This window comes from Cotesia glomerata, linkage group LG4 (genome assembly GCF_020080835.1).
Source record: "Cotesia glomerata isolate CgM1 linkage group LG4, MPM_Cglom_v2.3, whole genome shotgun sequence".
NCBI lineage: Eukaryota > Metazoa > Arthropoda > Insecta > Hymenoptera > Braconidae > Cotesia > Cotesia glomerata.
Genome location: NC_058161.1, coordinates 4,300,155 through 4,319,938, shown reverse-complemented (window position 1 = coordinate 4,319,938; position 19,784 = coordinate 4,300,155). Strand labels below are relative to the sequence as shown.

Genomic DNA, 19,784 nt, shown 5'->3' with positions numbered 1-19,784 from the left:
TGGAGAAAAAAATTCTTGCTCTGATAGAAGGATTTATTTGTATTAAATAATATTTGTTAATAGTTAACAAATTATTTATTAAAGACAACTTTTTATTATTAAACAAATATTTCTTAGTATTTAATCCAAATGATTTGTTTGTATTTAATAAATCTGATATTAATTTATTTAATATTAATAAATCTTTTTAAATACTAAGAAATATTTGTTAAATAGTAACAAATCTTTTCAACTATAAACAAATCCTTTTATCAGTGTGGCTCAAGAAAATTTGTCGGGTGCCTGAAGGAAGATCGAAGTTGTGTTGGCCGAAGTAAAAAGTTAAAAAAAATCAAGTGATTGCTAAAACTTCAACATCGAAAAATGATCTTTGTTTTATTTTAAAAAAAAAATTTACACAGGTAAAAATTAACTACGTAAAACAAATGACACTTTTTATTTGACATTTGACTCTTGCAGTATCAACAATACTACCTTCTGCACATGTGCAAGCCGCAGTGGATTATTTAAAAAAATGTCTGAGGTAAGTACTTAAAAGTGGATCTAAAATTCTCCCGCCAAGTAATTCTGTGTTTACTAACATGTAAAAACATTCCCAAAAATTTTCAATTAAAAAAACTAAATTCACAGAAACTAAAATAATAACCAAGTATAAGTATTTTAATTTTTAATCAGTGAAAAAAAAAGTTATTTAATATAAAAAACAAAAACAAAGTGACTAAAAAAAAAAAAATAAAAAGTGCTCTTGAGGTTATGGTTTATTCACCACGTTATCCACAAAAAAAATAAACAACTAAAAAACAATGATAATAAAACTAGAAAAAATAATCAGCTGTTCCTCAGAACATCCTTCATACCCAGCATCAAACCTCCTGCACAATCCTCCACCAGGCCCATGGAAGTGTGCGAAGCCCGGCGAGCGGCTGTCAACAGTGATCTTCGAGCTACCAGAGTCATCATGTATAATCGGCCTTGACATCGGCAATTACCGGTCCTGCGTAGTGATAGTGGACGCTTCGACTTCCCAGGAGCCGGACAACTGGGTCCCGCTGGTGAATCACCAGTTTATGACCCACGAGGAGGCAGCCAATAGCAAGTTCAAGGACCAGGTCCAGTTGTTTACAAAAAAAGAGCTCAAGGCTGAAGCTATCAAGACTAAATTTGACAGAGTGAAAGTCACGTGCTTGCAGTCTGCTAATTTAAGGGAGCTTTTTGGCCTGAGTTTCATCACCCTGCGCACGGAAGTCATCCTAGATACAGGTATAGACGTCTTTGGGAGGTTCAAGCTCAAGTCTGAGGACTCTGAAAGCGATTCGATGCTAAATTTCAAGGAACGGTTCATGAAACTGCTGCCTGACAAGCAGAAGAGCTACAAAGACAGCTTGTTGGAGAAAATGAAGGAAACTCGGCTGAGTAATTTTAACAAGCGGCAGGAGAGCGAGGAAAAAAAACCAAGGAAGAGGCCGCTGTTGGAAAAACTTGAGGCTGGTAAGAGCGACGAGGTTTTTGGTAAAAAAAATAATTCTGAGCCTAGTTCTGGTAATTCTGATAGTAATAGTAATAATAACAGCAGTATGTTTAGTAATGTTAATCATAATTATGACAATGGAAGGTTGACTGATGTTGCTAGAACGCCTTTTGGTGATGTCATTCCGCCTGAGGTGAAGAAAACTCCTAAGCAAGTAAATGATAAGAAGAAAGTTGATAGAGCTTCTACTTCAAAGGTTGATGGAGGGAAAGTTATTAAAGATAAGGCTAAGGTAATTATAATTAGTAAGGATAAATGTGATGTCTGCTCGAGAAGTCCTGATGAATTCTGCAAAGTTTGTAAGAAGTTACCACCTCCGAAACTTGATAAGTCGCCGCCAAGGAAGAAAGCTAAGGTTAAGGAAGTTAAGACAGTTAAAAAAGAGTTTTATAAGCTGCTAGATGATGTCAGGTTCTCGTTAAGTGGGTATGTTAATCCTCAGCGGGATGAAGTCAGGAGAAAAGCTCTGAAGATGGGGGCTAAGTATGTTGCTGATCCTAATACCACGGATAATAAATGCACGCACTTGATTTGTGCTTTTAAAAACACGCCTAAGTATCAGCAGCTTCAAGGACATGCTAAAATTGTTTCACATGTTTTTATTGAAGAGTGTTTTGATCATAAGAAAAGGTAATTTAATATTGATTTTATTTATTTAATTGGAAATATATGCCAAGGCAAATGGTGAATAATGGCAAGGAGTATACAAAAATGTTTTATATAACAGTATCACGTAAGAAATATAAGATTTTGGTGAACAATAAATCATACAAATAATTAAAGACTTAAATAATTCGCGTGCCTAATGCCAAAAGGGCGTATAATTTTTTTTTTTTTGGTGCCAATCCTTTTGTAAACATGTTCTAAGCCTAAAAATGAAAAAAAAAATTCCAAAGCCAAAAGGGCGTATGTCTCAAGTTATACGCCCTTTTGGCTTTAGTACACTGAAAATTTAGTGATCTAAAACCAAAAGGGCGTATAATTTTTAACTTCCCGTTAAGGTGTTTTTCATTCTATGCATACATATTATGGATTTTAACACCAATTTTACGCAACAAAATCGGTGGTTTGAATTTTTAGGCGAGTAGAGCATACCTACACTTGCGCTTAAAGTATACAATTAAACAAAAATATATATCTTTTATTGCAGCTATTGCGGGCAAGAAATTATTATAATAATTCGAAGTTAAAAAATACTAGAAAAAACTAATATCAAAATACGGAAAGTTTATTGGGGTACAATTCCTGCACCTTCTATACGTGCATCTTTTACATTTTCGTCTGAAAAAAAAAAAGAAATTTATAAAAAATATGAACATTTTAGTACGCGGAAAAATTTTTAATTCATATGCTTTTTTAATCATTGGTCTGTCCAAGTTGATGAAAATTTGAAGTCACTACCATCGAAAATGTTGACTTTTAAAAAATTTTTTTTATACAAATTTTCTCCGAACAATTTTGAAGACTATTTTTCGAAATTTTGAAAAATCCTGATTGTTTTTTATACGCCCTTTTGGCGTTAGTACGTCAAAAATTTTTTTTTCTGCAGATCTTTACATTTCGAGCGATTCTAGAAAGAATGGAAAAAAAAAATTTTTTTTATACGCCCTTTTGGCATAAAACCCTATCTAACTGCTGTAATACGCCCTTTTGGCATTAGGAACGCGAATTATTTGATAATTAAACAACTAGAATGTTTTAAATTATAAAAGAACAATTTAATAAAATTTTAGTTTAGATAAAAGACCCAGTTATTGACACGGGCCTAGTTATTGACACTTACAATTTTATTTTAGTTAAAAAAAAATAAATCAACTCTAATAAATTAATAAATATAATTTTTGAATAATAAATTTTAAGATAATTAATTTTATGAGAACATTTTATTTTTTTTAATTAGAATAAAATTGCAAGTGTCAAACAAGTAGGCCAGTGTCAATAACTGGGTCTTTTACTTTAAATTGATATTTTTTATTTGGAACAAGTTGATTGTAAAGATAGTGCAAAATTATGTTAATTTTTTATTATGATAGTTTGATTAATCATTTTTATTGATTTAATTATTTTTCTGATAGAGAAATAATTTTTTTTTTTGAGTAATTTTTGATAGTGTAATACTTTTTTATTTTAGATATCCTTGGAGACGATACGCATTAAGTGGTAAAGACAAAAAAGCTGATGAAAGTGAAGAAGAAATTGAAGGATCAACTTCACCAGTAAGACCACCGAATCCTTATGAACAGGAAACTGATTCTGATACCGATGATGATAATAATTATTAAAATAAATACTGATTTATTTGGAAGTTAATTAAAAATTTTTTTAATTAGCAAGAAATTTGATGTAATATAATAAGAATAATTAAGAAGACTATAATAGTTTTGATTAATGAACCAAATGTTTTTGGATCAGAAAAATTATGTCAAATTCTAGCTAATTAAAGAAAAAACTTGTAAGTCTAAACATGATAATTTAATTTTGATAAATTGATACTCTGAATTAAGAAGACTACAATTTATTATTGATTAATAATTGTACATAATGTGAGAATAAAATCGAGAAGTATTTTACTTAAAATATGAATCAATGATTTTTGTAATATAGGTATTAATTATTAAATAATTTTAAGTTATTATTATCGTTACTTTATTTATAAAATTTAATTTTTATTTTTATAATTAATAATAATTTTTAATTGCTTCCAAACTAAAGATCAGGCATCAATTGATAAAAAATAAATTTAAGAAGTTAAATTTAAAATTTTTTTATTTTTATTTTATTTATTAATCTCGTTACAAAAAAAAATTCTATAGAGGTGCGTATAGCACCTGTGCATAGAAAGAGTACATATTAACAAAAATATATTTTATTATCAACAATCTCTTAAATTAATATATAAGATAGTAATATAGTAATACTTAATACAGTGCAAGCTAAAAGAAAATCAACCTAGCAAGCTAGTTATTTATATAAGTTTTATAAGTAATATTGTTGCAACACTTAAATTAATATCACGATTTTTAACTAATTATCTATTTTTATCCATTCTCTCAGTTTTTTGTTTATTAGTTTCTTCTTATCATTCAAAGTTTTCATCTCTATTGGTAATTTATTGTAATATTTTAAAGCTACATAATAAGCACATTGTGTGTAAATTGTTTTACTTATTTTTGGTAGTGACAGTTGTTTATGTCTTGTACAAGTTATTTTATCATTCTATAATGATAAATCTATAAATTTATAAATTATAATTTATAAATTATTTCTATAAATTTATAAATTTCTATAAATTCTATAAATCTCTATAGATTTATGCAATCTTGATAATAGAAAGATAACGCAGTGGTAATGAAAGTTTTTCTGATCCCAAGGGGAGTGTTGTTGATATTATTTACTTAGTAATCTATTTTGTATATTTGAGATGATTTTAATTGACTTATCATATGCACCTCCCCAGGCAATAATACCATAATTTATTATGCTTTCGAGTAGCCCATGATATATTATTTTCATGGTTTGTGGATTTAATATTCCTGTCAGTTTGTAAAATACAAAAGTGAAATATTTGAGTTTTTTGAATAATTCCAGAGCATGGTTGTTCCATCTCATATGATTATCAAAGTGTATTCCAAGATAATTACAATGTTCAACTCTTTTCAACGGCTTATCTATATATATATAGGAGACTTTCTATAGATATAGATAGTCACTCATCACGATATCTCTGGAACTATAAGACTTAGAGACTTGAAAGTTGGCAGGAATATTCCTTTTGCCAAGTAGAGGTCAGCTAAGAACGGATTTCACGAAATTCCACCCACAAGGGGGGTTGCGGGGGTGTTCACGAAAAAAAATTCATATTTTTCAATTATGGCTTTCAATAGTTCAAAACTTGGTCAGAATGTTTCAAATTACATTTAGAAATTTTTTAAAAACGAATTCTGTGACATTCCACCCCCCTGGCGTGCCCGTGCGTGGGCGTCAAATTAAGAGAAAATTCGTAAATTTCAATCTATAGCTATTAATACTTTGAAACATGGCCAGAATGCTTTTTTGGCGTTTTTGAGCTGTTAAAAATAAATTTCATTAAATTCTACCCCCACATGTCCGTGCGTGGGCGTAAAATTAAAAGAAATTGTACCTTTTAATCTATAGCAGCTAAAGGATTGAAACTTGGCCAGATTGATTTTTTTGGAGTTTTTGAGCTGTAAAGAATGAATTTTATGAAATGCACACGTATATTAACAAAATTAATATTTTTTTGCCCTCCGGGCGGAAAGTGGCAACTTTCGTCCCGCTGCGCTAAACTAAGTTGCCGCTTTCCGCCTTCGTCGGACAAAAAAATAGTATACACTCCTCGGGAAGTAAATAAGAAAGCCTCAGATCACATGTTTGTTGACCTCGGCTTCGCCTCGGCCAACAATTACATGTGATCTGAGACATTTCTTACTTTACTTCCCTAGGTGTGTAATATACTATTTCGCGCCTGGCGTATATTGTACGCCACGCGAAGCGGGCGGGTAACGGCTAGTAATTAATATGTACTTTAAACTCAGTTGGGTAACTATCTGTTAAATGTTAAATGTTAGCAGATAATTTTTTAATATTCTAATTTTGTAACATAATTACTTACATAAAAATAATTTTTTTTTACTTATTAAATTGGAACAAAAAAATTTCACTTAAAGTTTTTTTACAAATAAAATTTTTTTTTTTATTTTTTCAATAAAAAAAGTCATAAAAATTTTTAAATGTCAGTAAACTTAATTTTCATTGTAAAAAAAAATATTTATAATTAATAATTATAATAAACTTTTAAATTTAAAAATTTGCTACTCTTTTGTTTTATAAAATTTCTGTCAGATGACAGCACCATTATAAAGCGGTTCAAAATTAACTTTTTAAAAATTCATTTTGGCTTAAATATTTTGATATAAATAAAAAAAATTCAAAATTCCATTTAAAAATTCACTTATCTCTCAAAATTACTCATTGAAAACTCAATTAAAAATTAATCATACCTTCCTTGTGTTTTTAAAAGTCATCGTGTGAATTAAAGCAGTACCGGGCGTCCATGTTGGTCCATGTTTTAAAACTGACTATTGCGACTTAATAACATTGTGAAAAACTATGGTGTTTATTTATCAAGTTAAGTCTTAAATTCACCAATAATTTAACGTGATCGCCTAATTATAAGTAAATAAAAACGATGGCGAACACCGCCGAATATTTCGGTTTTGAGATGCTCAATAAATTGGTAGACAATCAGCTAACTAAAAAGGAAGATGTGCTGATTCTGTTTACTCATTGGTTTTTCATAAAAACGGGATTCAAATGCATTGGACTCGGTGATGAGGTAAAGTATTTACAAATTATTGTCAATTAATCAAATTTTTCTTCTAATTTTATTTATTTTTAGTGTAAACAATTTATAAATTAATTCATAACCTAAAAACTAATATTTTTGCAGAAAACAGTTGAACCGAACACAGAAGGTCATGAATTTTTGCCTGAAGGATGGAATCAGAAAGATTTTTACGCACTGAGATATTTAAAGGAAGGTCAATTATATATCTTGCTGGGAAGAAAATCTGATAATAATTTGCTACTTAATTTATTGGTAATTTATTTAATTATTTATGACATTAAAATTAGCAGTTGACAATTTTTTATAATACTATAGTTAACTGATGAAAATTAAGTTAACCGACGTCTAAAAATTTTCAGAATTTTTTTTTTTTTTTTATTGAAAAAATTATTACAAACAATAAAAAAAATGTAATTTGTAAAAAAACTTTAAAAACTATAAGTGCTATTTTTGAAAAATATTTTATTTTATAGCCGATATTTTTGATTTTTTTTTAATTTATGAAAATTAGAACTAAAAATTGTTTTTCAAAAATTGCACTTATAGTTTTTAAAGTTTTTTAAAAATTAAATTATTTTTTTATATTTTATAATAATTTTTTCAATAAAAAAAATTCTAAAAATTTTTAGATATAAGCTAACTTTTTTTTGCCATAATTTATTTGTTACAAAAGTTCTTAAAATTATCAAATAAGGTAAAAGACTCCATTAGTGGCACCTTTAACCCCTATTAGTGGCACTTTTCCTTCAATGAAAAAAATTCAATGAACAATATATTTATTATTGAAATTAATGATTTCATTAATTGAATACGTACCAAAATTAAAGTGTCAATAATGGGGTCCCCGCCACTAGTGGTGTCTTTTACCCTATCTGCTAAATAAATTTTTATAATGATACTAAAATAAGCAGACATCTGTCAATTTTTTATTTTAATTAAAAATTAGGGGTGTGCGAATAGTGTTCAAATCGAATATTCAAATAATTCGAATATTTCAAATAATTCAAACAGTCGTTTTCTGTCGATAAACTAACTAATTTTTCTGTAAAAATTAATTCGTTTTATTTCATTTGACTAAATGAAGTCTTCATAATTATTTGATGGTAAAGTCAGCTTATTATTTTTAATAAATATTTCTTGGTGTATTCATACCCCGCGCCTCGGGGCACCTCGCCATTTTGACATTTCTCCAGGAAAATTCGATTTTTTTAAAAATGAGATCTACGACACGATGGATCAGACATTGAAAGAGTGTAAATGTAGCAATGAAAAGCGACAACAATGAAAACGTCGCATAAGCTTTTTAATAAAAGATTTTATACATATGATATTTCTCATATTTGTGAAATATGAGCTTTCATAATTGAAAATATCATCAGTGGACAAAATACAACGTCATTTCTTAATTATTGACATTTTTTTAAGTGTAAGCTCATCCTAAAGTTAAGCTAATCGAGACCTTTCATTCGACTACGCACACGAATTTTTTCAAATATTTTATATATTTCTCAAATATGAAGATAACATGTATATAAAATATGTGAAAAAATTCTTGTGGGTATTCAAATGCAAGGTCTCGATAAGTGTAACTTCAGGATGAGCTTATATCGTTAAAAATATCATCAGTAGACAAAATACAACGGCATTTCTTCATTAATAGTTATTGACATTTTTTAAGACGTAAGCCCATCCTGATGTTACGCTTATCGAGGCCTTTTATTTGAGTATGCACACGAATTTTTTCATATATTTTATATATTTTACAAATATGAGATTTATCATATGTATAAAATATATGGAAAAATTCGTGTAGGTATTCAAATCAATTGTCTCGATAAGTGTAACTCCAGGATGAGCTTATATCGTTAAAAATATCATCAGTAGACAAAGTACAAAGTCATTCTTTAATTATTGACATTTTTAAAGACATAAGCTCATACTGATATTATGCTCATCAAGACCTTTTATTTGAGTACGCACACAAATTTTTTATATATTATATATATTTTACAAATATAAGATGTATCATACGTATAAAATATATGGAAAAATTCGTGTGGGTATTCAAATGAAAGGTCTCGATAAGTGTAACTCCAGCATGAGCTTAGATCGTTAAAAATATCATTAGTAGACAAAATTAAACGTCAGTTCTTAGTTATTGACATTTTTCAAGATATGAGCTCATCCTAATATAACGCTCGTCGAGACCTTTCATTTAAGTATGCACACGATTTTTTTCATATATTTTATATAACTATAGGATATTTCTCATATTTGTGGAATATATAAAATATATATAAAAAATTCGTGTGGGCTATATAAATATTGCTATAATATAATATAGTTATAGACTTAATTTATTTAAGTTTAGAGAAAAATAAATTAATTAAAATAATTCTAGCTAGAGATAAAGCTGTAGAATTTCCAAATATAGTCTATATTTACACTCCTTCAATGTCTGATCCATCGTGTCTGTAGATCTTATTTTTGAAAAAATCGAATTTTCCCGGAGAAATGTCAAAATGGCGAGGTGCCCCGAGGCGGGGGGTCCGAATACACCAAGAAATATTAATTACAAATAATAAGCAGACTTTACTATCAAATAATTATGAAGACTTCATTTAGTCAAATAAAATAAAACGAATTAATTTTTACACAAAAATAAGTTAGTTTATCGACAGAAGACGACTGTTTGAATTATTTGAAATATTCGAACTATTCGAATTATTCGAACTATTCGTATCATTCGAATATTCGATTCGAATAATATGATTCGAATTCGAGGCGAATAATTCGATTCGAATTCGAGGCGAATAATTCGTTAACTCGAATATTCGCACACCCCTATTAAAAATAAATTAGTTCTATAATTAATTTAAAAAAAATTCCATTCATACTTTTTTATCATTTTTACTTATTATTATTATTATTATTATTATTATTATTGTTGTTGTTGTTGTTGTTGTTGTTGTTGTTATTATTATTATTATTATTATTAATATTAATTAAAAAAAATTAGTTCTATAATTCACTTAAAAAAAATTCCATTCATACTTTTTTATCATTTTTACTTATTGTTATTATCATTATTATTATTATTAATATTAATTAAAAAAAAAATTAGTTCTATAATTCATTTTAAAAAAATTCCATTCATGCTTTTTTATCATTTTTATTTATTATTATTAATAATTAAAAAAACATTCTAAAGGTTATCAAATGTCTGATAATTTAAGTATAAAATTTTTTTTTATTTACTGTCATAAGTCTGGAATTTTACAATAATGATATAATGAGATGATCCTCAAATTAAGAGAAATTTAATTAATTTTAAAAATTTTTTAAACAAGTAAATTATATCAAGGAAAATTTATCTAAATAAATTTCATATTTAAAAGTCTAAAGAAAAAAAATTATAAATACAATTTTTTTAAAATAATTTTCTGGATCTATTTTTATTTTTTAAGAACAATAAAAAAATTCTCATTTTTTAAGAACAATCAAATTTCTTTTAATTAATAATTAATAATTCTTCACAGAGAGTAGATGACAATGGAGTGTCAAATGTTAAATTTCAAACAGAGACAGTAGTGAACAGCATCCACGGAGGACTGTCAACTCTGATACCAACATATCAAGAGGTAATGAATAAAATCCGTGAGGATCTTGTTGAGCCTGTCTACACAGGGACCGCCAGAGAGATGTCCACCCAGACATCTCAGAGCGAAGGTCGCAGGCCCTCAAATCCTGACAACGATCCACTGAGGGTAGGACCTCCTCATATTCCTCAACGACCACCACGTTGGTAAAGATATTTAATTAATATATAATATTACAGATATCCCATGATTCAGATGTCTTTGCAGACTTATGGTCATTTCCTTACCACTGATCCTCTCTTGTCAATCCTGACCTTCAATTAAATATCATCAATAATAAACCTTTTTTCTGAAATTTAAATCTACTGCTGGGTTCAAGATTTTTGATAAATATATACAAATTACTTTGAGGATGACATTGATAGTTAATGTTGGTTCTCTTACCAGAGTGTCTGGCCATTAATTGTCCAGTTGTACGGAATTAATTAGTCAAGGAAATTTTATAATTAATTGGTTTAATTTTTTAGGGATCCTGCGACAGATCCGCGGGCGGTAGGTCGTGCTGATTTAGATCCTTTTGCTGGTGTTGGTCCTCGTGGTGGTGGCATGCTCTTCGACCCGTTTCAACCAGATCGGAATTTACCTAATCCAAGATTTCCCGGTCGTCCTGGAGGGATTGGTGGTCCTGCTTTTTTACCACCGTGAGTATTTTTTTATTATTTAATTTTATATGTGATTTATGAAGAAGATTTATATAGCTTATGTAATGTATATATAACATATGTAGGAATATATTATTTTTTTTTAATTAAGATATATATATGTTAGTCTTGAACTTATATAATAGTAATAGTAATTAGTCATTGTAATATATTTTTAATGAAATTAAAATTTTATTTCATATTATTGGACGATTATATTTTATTAATCGTCTATAATTACAAAATAAAATTAGCTTATTTATATGTTCATTTATTTCAAAATTTAATTGTAATTTTGAACTATTAAATAATTAAAAATTTTGTGAATAATTTTTATTAGCAGCCTTGCAGTCACTGCGTGACTGCCGTGACTTGTGAGCTATAAATAAATAAAATTTTGCTTTATTAAATAATGATTTTTGTTAAATTACACTTTACTTTCTTAAATATTGACGTTTTTAAAGATATAAGCTCATCCCGATGTTACACTCATTAAGAGCTTTCATTTGAGTACCCACATGCATTTTGATATATTTTTCATATATACATATATATAATATATATAAATATATGAAAAATTGATGTGGATACTTAAATGAAAGGTCTCGATGAGTGTAATGTCGAGGTGAGATCATATCTTTAAAAATGTCTGTAGTTGACAAGATGCAAGGTCATTTCTTAAATATTGATGTTTTTGAAAATATAAGCTCATCCTGATGTTACACTCATCAAGAGCTTTCATTTGAGTACCCACATGCATTTTGATATATTTTTCATATATACATATATAAATATATAAAAAAATTGATGTGGGTACTCAAATGAAAGGTCTTGATGAGTGTAACATCGGGATGAGCTTATATCTTTAAAAATGTCTGTAGTTGACAAGATGCAAGGTCATTTCTTAAATATTGATGTTTTTGAAAATATAAGCTCACCCCGATGTTACACTCATCAAGAGCTTTCATTTGAGTACCCACATGCATTTTGATATATTTTTCATATATACATATATATAATATATATAAATATATGAAAAATTGATGTGGGTACTTAAATGAAAGGTCTCGATGAGTGTAATGTCGAGGTGAGATCATGTCTTTAAAAATGTCAGTAGTTGACAAGATACAAGGTCATTTCTTAAATATTGATGTTTTTGAAAATATAAGCTCATCCCGATGTTACACTCATCAAGAGCTTTCATTTGAGTACCCACAAGCATTTTTGATTTTTTTTATATATACATATATAAATATATAAAAAATTGATGTGGGTACTCAAATGAAAGGTCTTAATGAGTGTAACATCGGGATGAACTTATATCTTTGAAAATGTCAATAGTTCACAAGATACATTGTTATTTCTTAATTATTGACATTTTTAAAAATATAAGCTCATCCCGATGTTACACTCATCAAGAGCTTTCATTTGAGTACCCGCATGCATTTTTGATATATTTTTCATATATACATATATGTAATATATATATAAATATATGAAAAATTGATGTGGGTACTTAAGTGAAAGGTCTCGATGAGTGTAACATCAATATGAGCTTATATCTTTATGAATGTCAATAGTTGAAAAGATACAGTCATTTCTTAGTTATGTTTCTAGAGATGAATTCAAGGCCCAAATTCAAATTACCACCTTTGCAATGACACTAAATTTCACTAAAAACATCGATTTTATATTTTTATTTATTTCAAGATTAAATTGTAATTTGTAATCTAATTATTTAAATTTTACTGAATAATTTTTATTTATAAATTTTTATAATTATTTTTTTATTAAAATCTATATGTGTTAATATCTATAATTATATATCACTAATTTTAAAAGTAGATAATTTTTTTTTGATACTGAGTTAATTTTCTCAATCCTTTTTTATAATAAATTTAAAGTAAGATTTAATCAAAAATTTTTATCCATCAAAAAAACATTTCTATTTATAATAATAAGTAAATGAAAATTATTTTTTTTAGTGGCGCAATACCACCAGGTGCAAGATTTGACCCATTTGGACCACCAGACAATAACTTACCACGTCCACCCCGTGGAAATCCTGATCATGACCATCTTCCACCTCCTGGATACGATGATATGTTTATGTAATAGTCTCTTTTTTCTTAAAAATTCACAATTTTTTATATTGTTAAAACCATGGAATTAATAAACAAAAAATATTCATACAAATTGTTTTATGAATTATACATTACTGATCCTTATCAAATTTAAAATTGCGTTTTTTTTTATTTAATATCATGTAAAAAAAATTTCTTAAGGAAAAAAAATTAAAGGATAAAAATAAATAAACATCAACAATTATATAAATTGTGCTTGTTGAAAAATTTACATATTTTTATTGAAAAAAAAAAAAAAAGTTTTTAAAGTCAGTATTGTAAGTTGAAAATTTTTTTACAGCATCTAAAAAAAGACAGTTACAGATAATTATTAAAACAATACACAATACATTGTTGATTTTTTTTTAACTAAGAAAATCTGCTCTTAATTATTAAATAGCAAATAAAAATAAATGTATAAAAAAAAAGTTGCAAAAAGCGCATTGTATTAACATTTTCAGCTCATAGAGTTATAATCCATCAAAATATTATTAATTATTCACTATTAATGATATTTATCAATAATATAATTAATGAAGTTACCAAACGTATGAAATTTATTTTAAATTTAAAATAAAAAAACAATAAACATTTGTTTAGTTTTTTTATTTTATTTTTTTTCTATTTAATTAATTAATATTTTTTTTCGACATTAAGCGAAAAAATAATATATCACAGTCGCGCATACACAGAATACTCATTACTTTTGAGACCTGACAACGCTTGCAGAGATTAATGGATGCGCGATTTATTTTATTTAAAATTATAACATTTTTTTATTATCATTATTTTTAATAAAAATTAAAAATTTTATTTTAAATTTACAAATCTGGTAACTAATTACTGATTTTTTATTTTTAAACAAAATTATTTCCAGTTTATAAGGAAGCTAATAATTCAAAAAAAATTAATTGTACGCAATTAATTGGCATTACAATTCAAAGAAAAAGATTATATTGATTTTGAATATATTTTATTTAAATTAATAATAATTTTTATAATTATTATTATCAATTATTTATTTATTTAAAGTATAAGCTAAGGTTCAATACGATTTGTTGTTATGAACGTCCATAGTCCCATCCTCTGACAAAAAATATTGCAGTTTTAAACTGTACAAAAACAAAAAGTCTACCTGTTATGTACTTTATTTTTATTTATTTATTTAATTAGTATTTATTATTTTTTTATTTTTAATTAACTAGTCTATTGAAGTGAATGTACCGCTGAAAAACTTAATTTATATTGTTCACGGTAATGACAATTGTTCTTAAAAAAATACAAATATTTTATACAACTTGATAAGGCAATTAAAATTTTTTGTAATTTATGCAACTAATTTTTTTTTTCTTTTACTGTCAAGTATTTTTAAAAATAACTCAACGGACGGTTTTCATAAAAATATTTTTTTTTTAAGTAATAAGTGTAAATTATGTCGACTAAGTGATATATTTTAGTTTAATTACACAGTTCTGATTAACTAATTTAAAAAAAATTTTGTTTTCTTAAATTTGTAAAATTAAAGAAAAATTTTTTTATTATAAATTTGCAAAATTAGGAAAAAAAATTTTTTTTTCTTAAATTAGTAAAATTGAAAAAAAAAATTTATGATAAATTTGTAAAATTTAGAAAAAAATTTTTTTTTTAATTTGTAAAATTACAAAAAAAAAACTTTTTTTTCTTAAATTTGGAAAATTAAAAAAAAAAAATTTTATTATAAATTTTTAAAATTAAGAAAATTTTTTTTTTAAATTTGTAAAATTAAAAAAAAATTTTTTTTGATAAATTTGTAAAATTTAGAAAAAAATTATTTTTCTTAAATTTGTAATAAAAAAAAAAAAATTTTATAAATTTTTTGATAAATTTGTAAAATTAAAAAAAAAAATTTTATCAAAAATTTGTAAAATTAATAAAATAATTTTTCAAATTTTGAAAAAAGTACAATTTAATATTTTAATTAATTAAAAAAAAATTAATAATCAGAACTATTTTAATATTTTACACTAAATGTATACCTCAAGTACATTCACAGCAATTAGACAAGTAAAAAGATGATCGAGATGTATATCCAAGTGAAATATATAAGTATTGTTTTTTTTTTTTTTTGTAATTAGTTTTTGAACACAGTTTAGCGTGGCGCACAGCGTCACTGACAATTTTACAAAATTTACTCTTAAATAAAAATTTTCATTACGGTGAAAAAAGTGCAGTCGGTTTTTAAATATTTATCGAACGGGGATTTGTATTTTTTATTTTGTTTTCAACCACAATAATAATAATAACGACTATTAATTAAAATTTACAAATGAAATGTAGCTTTTATAAAATTGCCATTGAGCTCATATAATTATATAAAGGGCACGAAAAACCTTATAAAAAAACAAGATCGAGTTATGCAGAATCCAGAAAGTTTAAGAAGATCCAATCGACATGCCAGTGGAAATGCAAACGACTCTTAATTATAAATAATTAACTCAATAAAAATGAATTAAATTAATTATCTGAAAAACCTCGAGATTATTAAAACGTTTTATCTATCTACATATTATCTAATATATTTATTGTGATGTTTGGTGAATAATTGCACGGTCCAAGGCTCTCAATATTTATCAATAGCCTTTAATTATCGGGTAATTGTATTGCTATGTAATAATTATAAGCTCGAGGTTTCTTTTTAATTTTATTGTCGAATTTATTTAGTACTGCCATGACGAGTTAATTGAAAAGTAATAAAAAAAATTAAAGCCATGAATGATGATTGAATTTTCAATTGGGTAGGAACGATTTAAATGTCGAAAAAATAATTTCATCACAAAGTAATATACATATGTAATAATTACAAGTATGTTTTATTGTTAATTTAAACTCAGGTAATTTATGAGGACATAAAATCCGCGATGATAAATAATAATTAAATGTATAAGGATATAGAAGTAGTATCAAAAATTAATTATTTTTTTTAATTAATCAGTTCCAAAGTTTGTTATTTATTATATTTATATTAAGGGAGATAGCCACTGTGAAATTAAAAAAAAAAAAAATTTTTATTGTATTTTCGTTTAATTGAAAATGAATTTTTCAATTAATATTGAAGCTTTAAATTTTATTTCAGATGTTAATTTTTTTTTATTTAAAAATTGACATTTAAAAAAAGTTTTTTTTTTTATTAAATCAAAGTTTATACATTCAAAAATATGTATCTAGAGTTTTATATGAAAATTCGGAATATTTTTTGAGTTATAGTAATTTTTGTGACAGCGCGTCAAATGACCATTGCACGCGCGGCGCTCCGACAAAAACGCATTTTTCTCGAAACTACTTTTTTTTAAAATCAATATTCTAAAATTCTATTAATAAATCGTACTTCGATTCATTACAATTGATATTTAAAATACTATTCTTATGTAGTACAAAGGTCGTCAAAAATATTTGTTTAATTTTTAGGTTCAACGTTTTATAATTAAAAAATTAATTGCAAATAAAATTATTATTGAATTTTCTCAAGTTTCCTAAAAAATCATTAAATTTTTATTGTATTTTTTTGTAATTGAAATTGAATTTTTCAATTAATATTGAAGCTTTAAATTTTATTTCAGATGTTAATTTTTTTTTATTTAAAAATTGACATTTAAAAAAAATTTTTTTTTTATTAAATCAAAGTTTATACATTCAAAAATATGTATCTAGAGTTTTATATGAAAATTCCGAATATTTTTCAAGTTATAGTCATTTTTGTGACAGCGCGTCAAATGACCATTGCACGCGGGGCGCTCCGACAAAAACGCGTTTTTGTCGAAACTACTTTTTTTGAACTGGTGGGATCTGTAATTTGCATAAATATGAACCGATTTGCAACTTTTTTTTCCGTATTCGTCTATTCAGTAGCTATAGTTGCACGTAGGGGATTTTGAAAATTTTGATTTTTAAGATTTTTTTGGGCTGTTTGAATCCAAAAAAATGAGAAAAAAAACGAAAAAATTTTTAATATGTCGCCATTTTTTTTTAAATCCAAATTTTAAAATTCCCTACGTGGAACGATAACCACATGCATGCAGATTACAACGCAGTTTGGTTTTTTTGTTTTAGATAATCCATTTTTGAGTTAGAGATCCCACCGTGGTGGGGAAAATTTTTTTGCTGCTCCACAAAAATCCTTATAACTTTGTAACAACATGATATTTTTTAATAAAAATTTAGGAGAATTATCTTCAATGTATACTTTATAAAACAAAAAAAAAACCGATCCTCAAATTCCTTTATTATCCCAGTCAAAAAAATTCCCTATTTTTTCGATCCTCACAGTGGCTATCCCCCTTAAATATAATAGCAATTATATTCATTATAATAATAATAATAATAATGATGATAATGAAAAATATACAAATCAGTGAATGGAATTTACAAAATTTTATGAAACAAGCCGGTTGCATTTCCATTGATAGGCCATTTTGAAAATAGATATATATTTATATAAATATATATACATATATATGTATGTATGTAAATAATTGATACAATATGTCACTTGTCACATGTGTGCAATTAATGTATTATTATAAAATTTTTTTTTTTTTTTACCAATTATTAATTATCGATTGTTTAATTTTTTAGTTTTATTTAATTAATGAATTATTTAAGAGAGAACCCCGCTTTAAAAAAATATTAAGTATCTACTGGACGCAGCACGAATTCTTCTGGCCGTTCTTGAGTTTGAGTCGAGACTTGGGACGATATTTTTCCAAGTAAGATAATTGCTTTGAATTGATAGCGCCTCGTCTCTTCCTAGATTGACATAAAAATTAATTAGTTTTTTTTTTTTTTTCAATTTTAAATTTATTTAGATGGTGTGTAAATTGAAGTAAAAATTAAATTAATATTAAATTGAAGTAAAAATTAATATCAACAGTAATTGTTGGAAATTTAATTCAATTTGAGAGCAAGTAATTAGAGTAATTGAAAAAAAATGTGTATACGTACTCTCTGATAAGAGCAACGGCATCCTCGTACTTGAGTCCAAGTTCAATTAGAGCAAGTGCTACTAACACAGGCGCTCGACCTAGTCCAGCAACGCAGTGTACCGCTACACATGCATCGGGTGTCTCTCGGAATCGGTTTTTTAATAATTCGAACCACTCGTCAACCACCTGCATATTCATTAATTAGATTAATAATCAGTATTTATATTCTTATCTTTGGTATTTTTTTAGTAATTATAATATTATTTTACTTTTAAGTTATTAGACTGTAATTATACTCTAGTTTTTTTTTTTTTTTTTTTTAAATAGTGATAAAAATCATAACAAATAAGTAAAAAAAATAATTAAAATCTATATTATTAAGAGGATAAGAAAAATTTTGTATCCAGGATAGTAATTTGATAAAATCGGTTTATTTAGTGAAATTTAGTGTAATTGCAAAGTTTTTGATTTGAATTTGTGCCTTTACAAGGCTTCATATCGTTTTCACTGATATTCAATTTATTATGATAAGTATTAAGGCTGCATTTAAAAATATTATATCTCTAGATACATAATTAAGAAATGACCTTGTATCTTGTGAACTATTGACATTTTTAAAGATATAAGCTCATCCTGATATTACACTCATCGAGACCTTTCATTTGAGTACCCACATCAATTTTTCATATATTTTATATATTTATATATATGAATATATGAAAAATATATCAAAATGCATGTGGGTACTCAAATGAAAGGTCTCGATGAGTATAACATCGGGATGAGCTTATATCTTAAAAAATATCAATAATTAAGAAATGACCTTGTATCTTGTGAAATATTGACATTTTTAAAGATATAAGCTCACTCTGACATTACACTCCTCGAGACCTTTCATTTGAGTACCCACATCAATTTTTCATATATTTATATATATTATATATATGTATACATGAAAAATATATGAAAATGCATGTGGATACTCAAATGAAAGCTTTTGATGAGTGTAACGTCGGAATGAGCTTATATCTTTAAAAACGTCATTATTTAAGAAAGTACAGTTCAATTGAACAAATATCTTGTGAACTATTGACATTTTTAAAGATATAAGCTCATCCCCATGTTACACTCATCGAGACCTTTCATTTGAGTACCCACATCAATTTTTCATATATTTACATATATTATATATATGTATATATGAAAAATATATCAAAATGCATGTGGGTACTAAAATTAAAGCTCTTGATCAGTGCAACATCGAGATGAGCTTATATCTTTAAAAATGTTAATAACTAAGAAATGACCTTGTATCTTGTGAACTACTGACATTTTCAAAGATATAAGCTCACCTCGACATCACACTCATCGAGACCTTTAATTTGAGTACCTACATCAATTTTTCATATATTTATATATATCATATATATGTATATATGAAAAATATACAAAAATGCATGTGGGTACTCAAATGAAAGCTCTTGATGAGTGTAACATCGGGATGAGC

General features: G+C 26.2%; 3 protein-coding genes across 4 annotated transcripts in view; 2 read left to right on the top strand and 1 right to left on the bottom strand.

The window, feature by feature from the left end:
• The first annotated feature begins 433 nt into the window (after positions 1–433).
• Positions 434–3,880, top strand: LOC123263454 (DNA repair protein XRCC1-like). Its single transcript, XM_044726234.1, has 2 exons — positions 434–2,158; positions 3,660–3,880. Exons 1-2 carry the CDS (start codon positions 804–806, stop codon positions 3,808–3,810), a joined length of 1,506 nt encoding a protein of 501 aa, XP_044582169.1. The 5' UTR covers positions 434–803; the 3' UTR covers positions 3,811–3,880.
• A 2,679-nt stretch (positions 3,881–6,559) lies between these two features.
• On the top strand, positions 6,560–13,392 carry LOC123263465 (proteasome inhibitor PI31 subunit). Its single transcript, XM_044726247.1, has 5 exons — positions 6,560–6,884; positions 6,999–7,148; positions 10,436–10,701; positions 11,023–11,196; positions 13,182–13,392. Exons 1-5 carry the CDS (start codon positions 6,738–6,740, stop codon positions 13,309–13,311), a joined length of 867 nt encoding a protein of 288 aa, XP_044582182.1. The 5' UTR covers positions 6,560–6,737; the 3' UTR covers positions 13,312–13,392.
• Positions 13,393–17,184: 3,792 nt separating this feature from the next.
• LOC123263475 (protein tyrosine phosphatase type IVA 1) overlaps positions 17,185–19,784 on the bottom strand; it is a 39,281-nt gene continuing 36,681 nt past the window's right edge. For both annotated transcript variants that reach the window (XM_044726261.1, XM_044726262.1), the window contains exons 5-6: positions 18,297–18,463; positions 17,185–18,101 (exon numbers count right to left, since the gene is read on the bottom strand). In XM_044726261.1, coding sequence (XP_044582196.1) covers positions 17,990–18,101; positions 18,297–18,463 — 279 coding nt within the window. In that variant the 3' untranslated portion in view covers positions 17,185–17,989. The remainder of the gene's footprint in view (positions 18,102–18,296; positions 18,464–19,784) is intronic.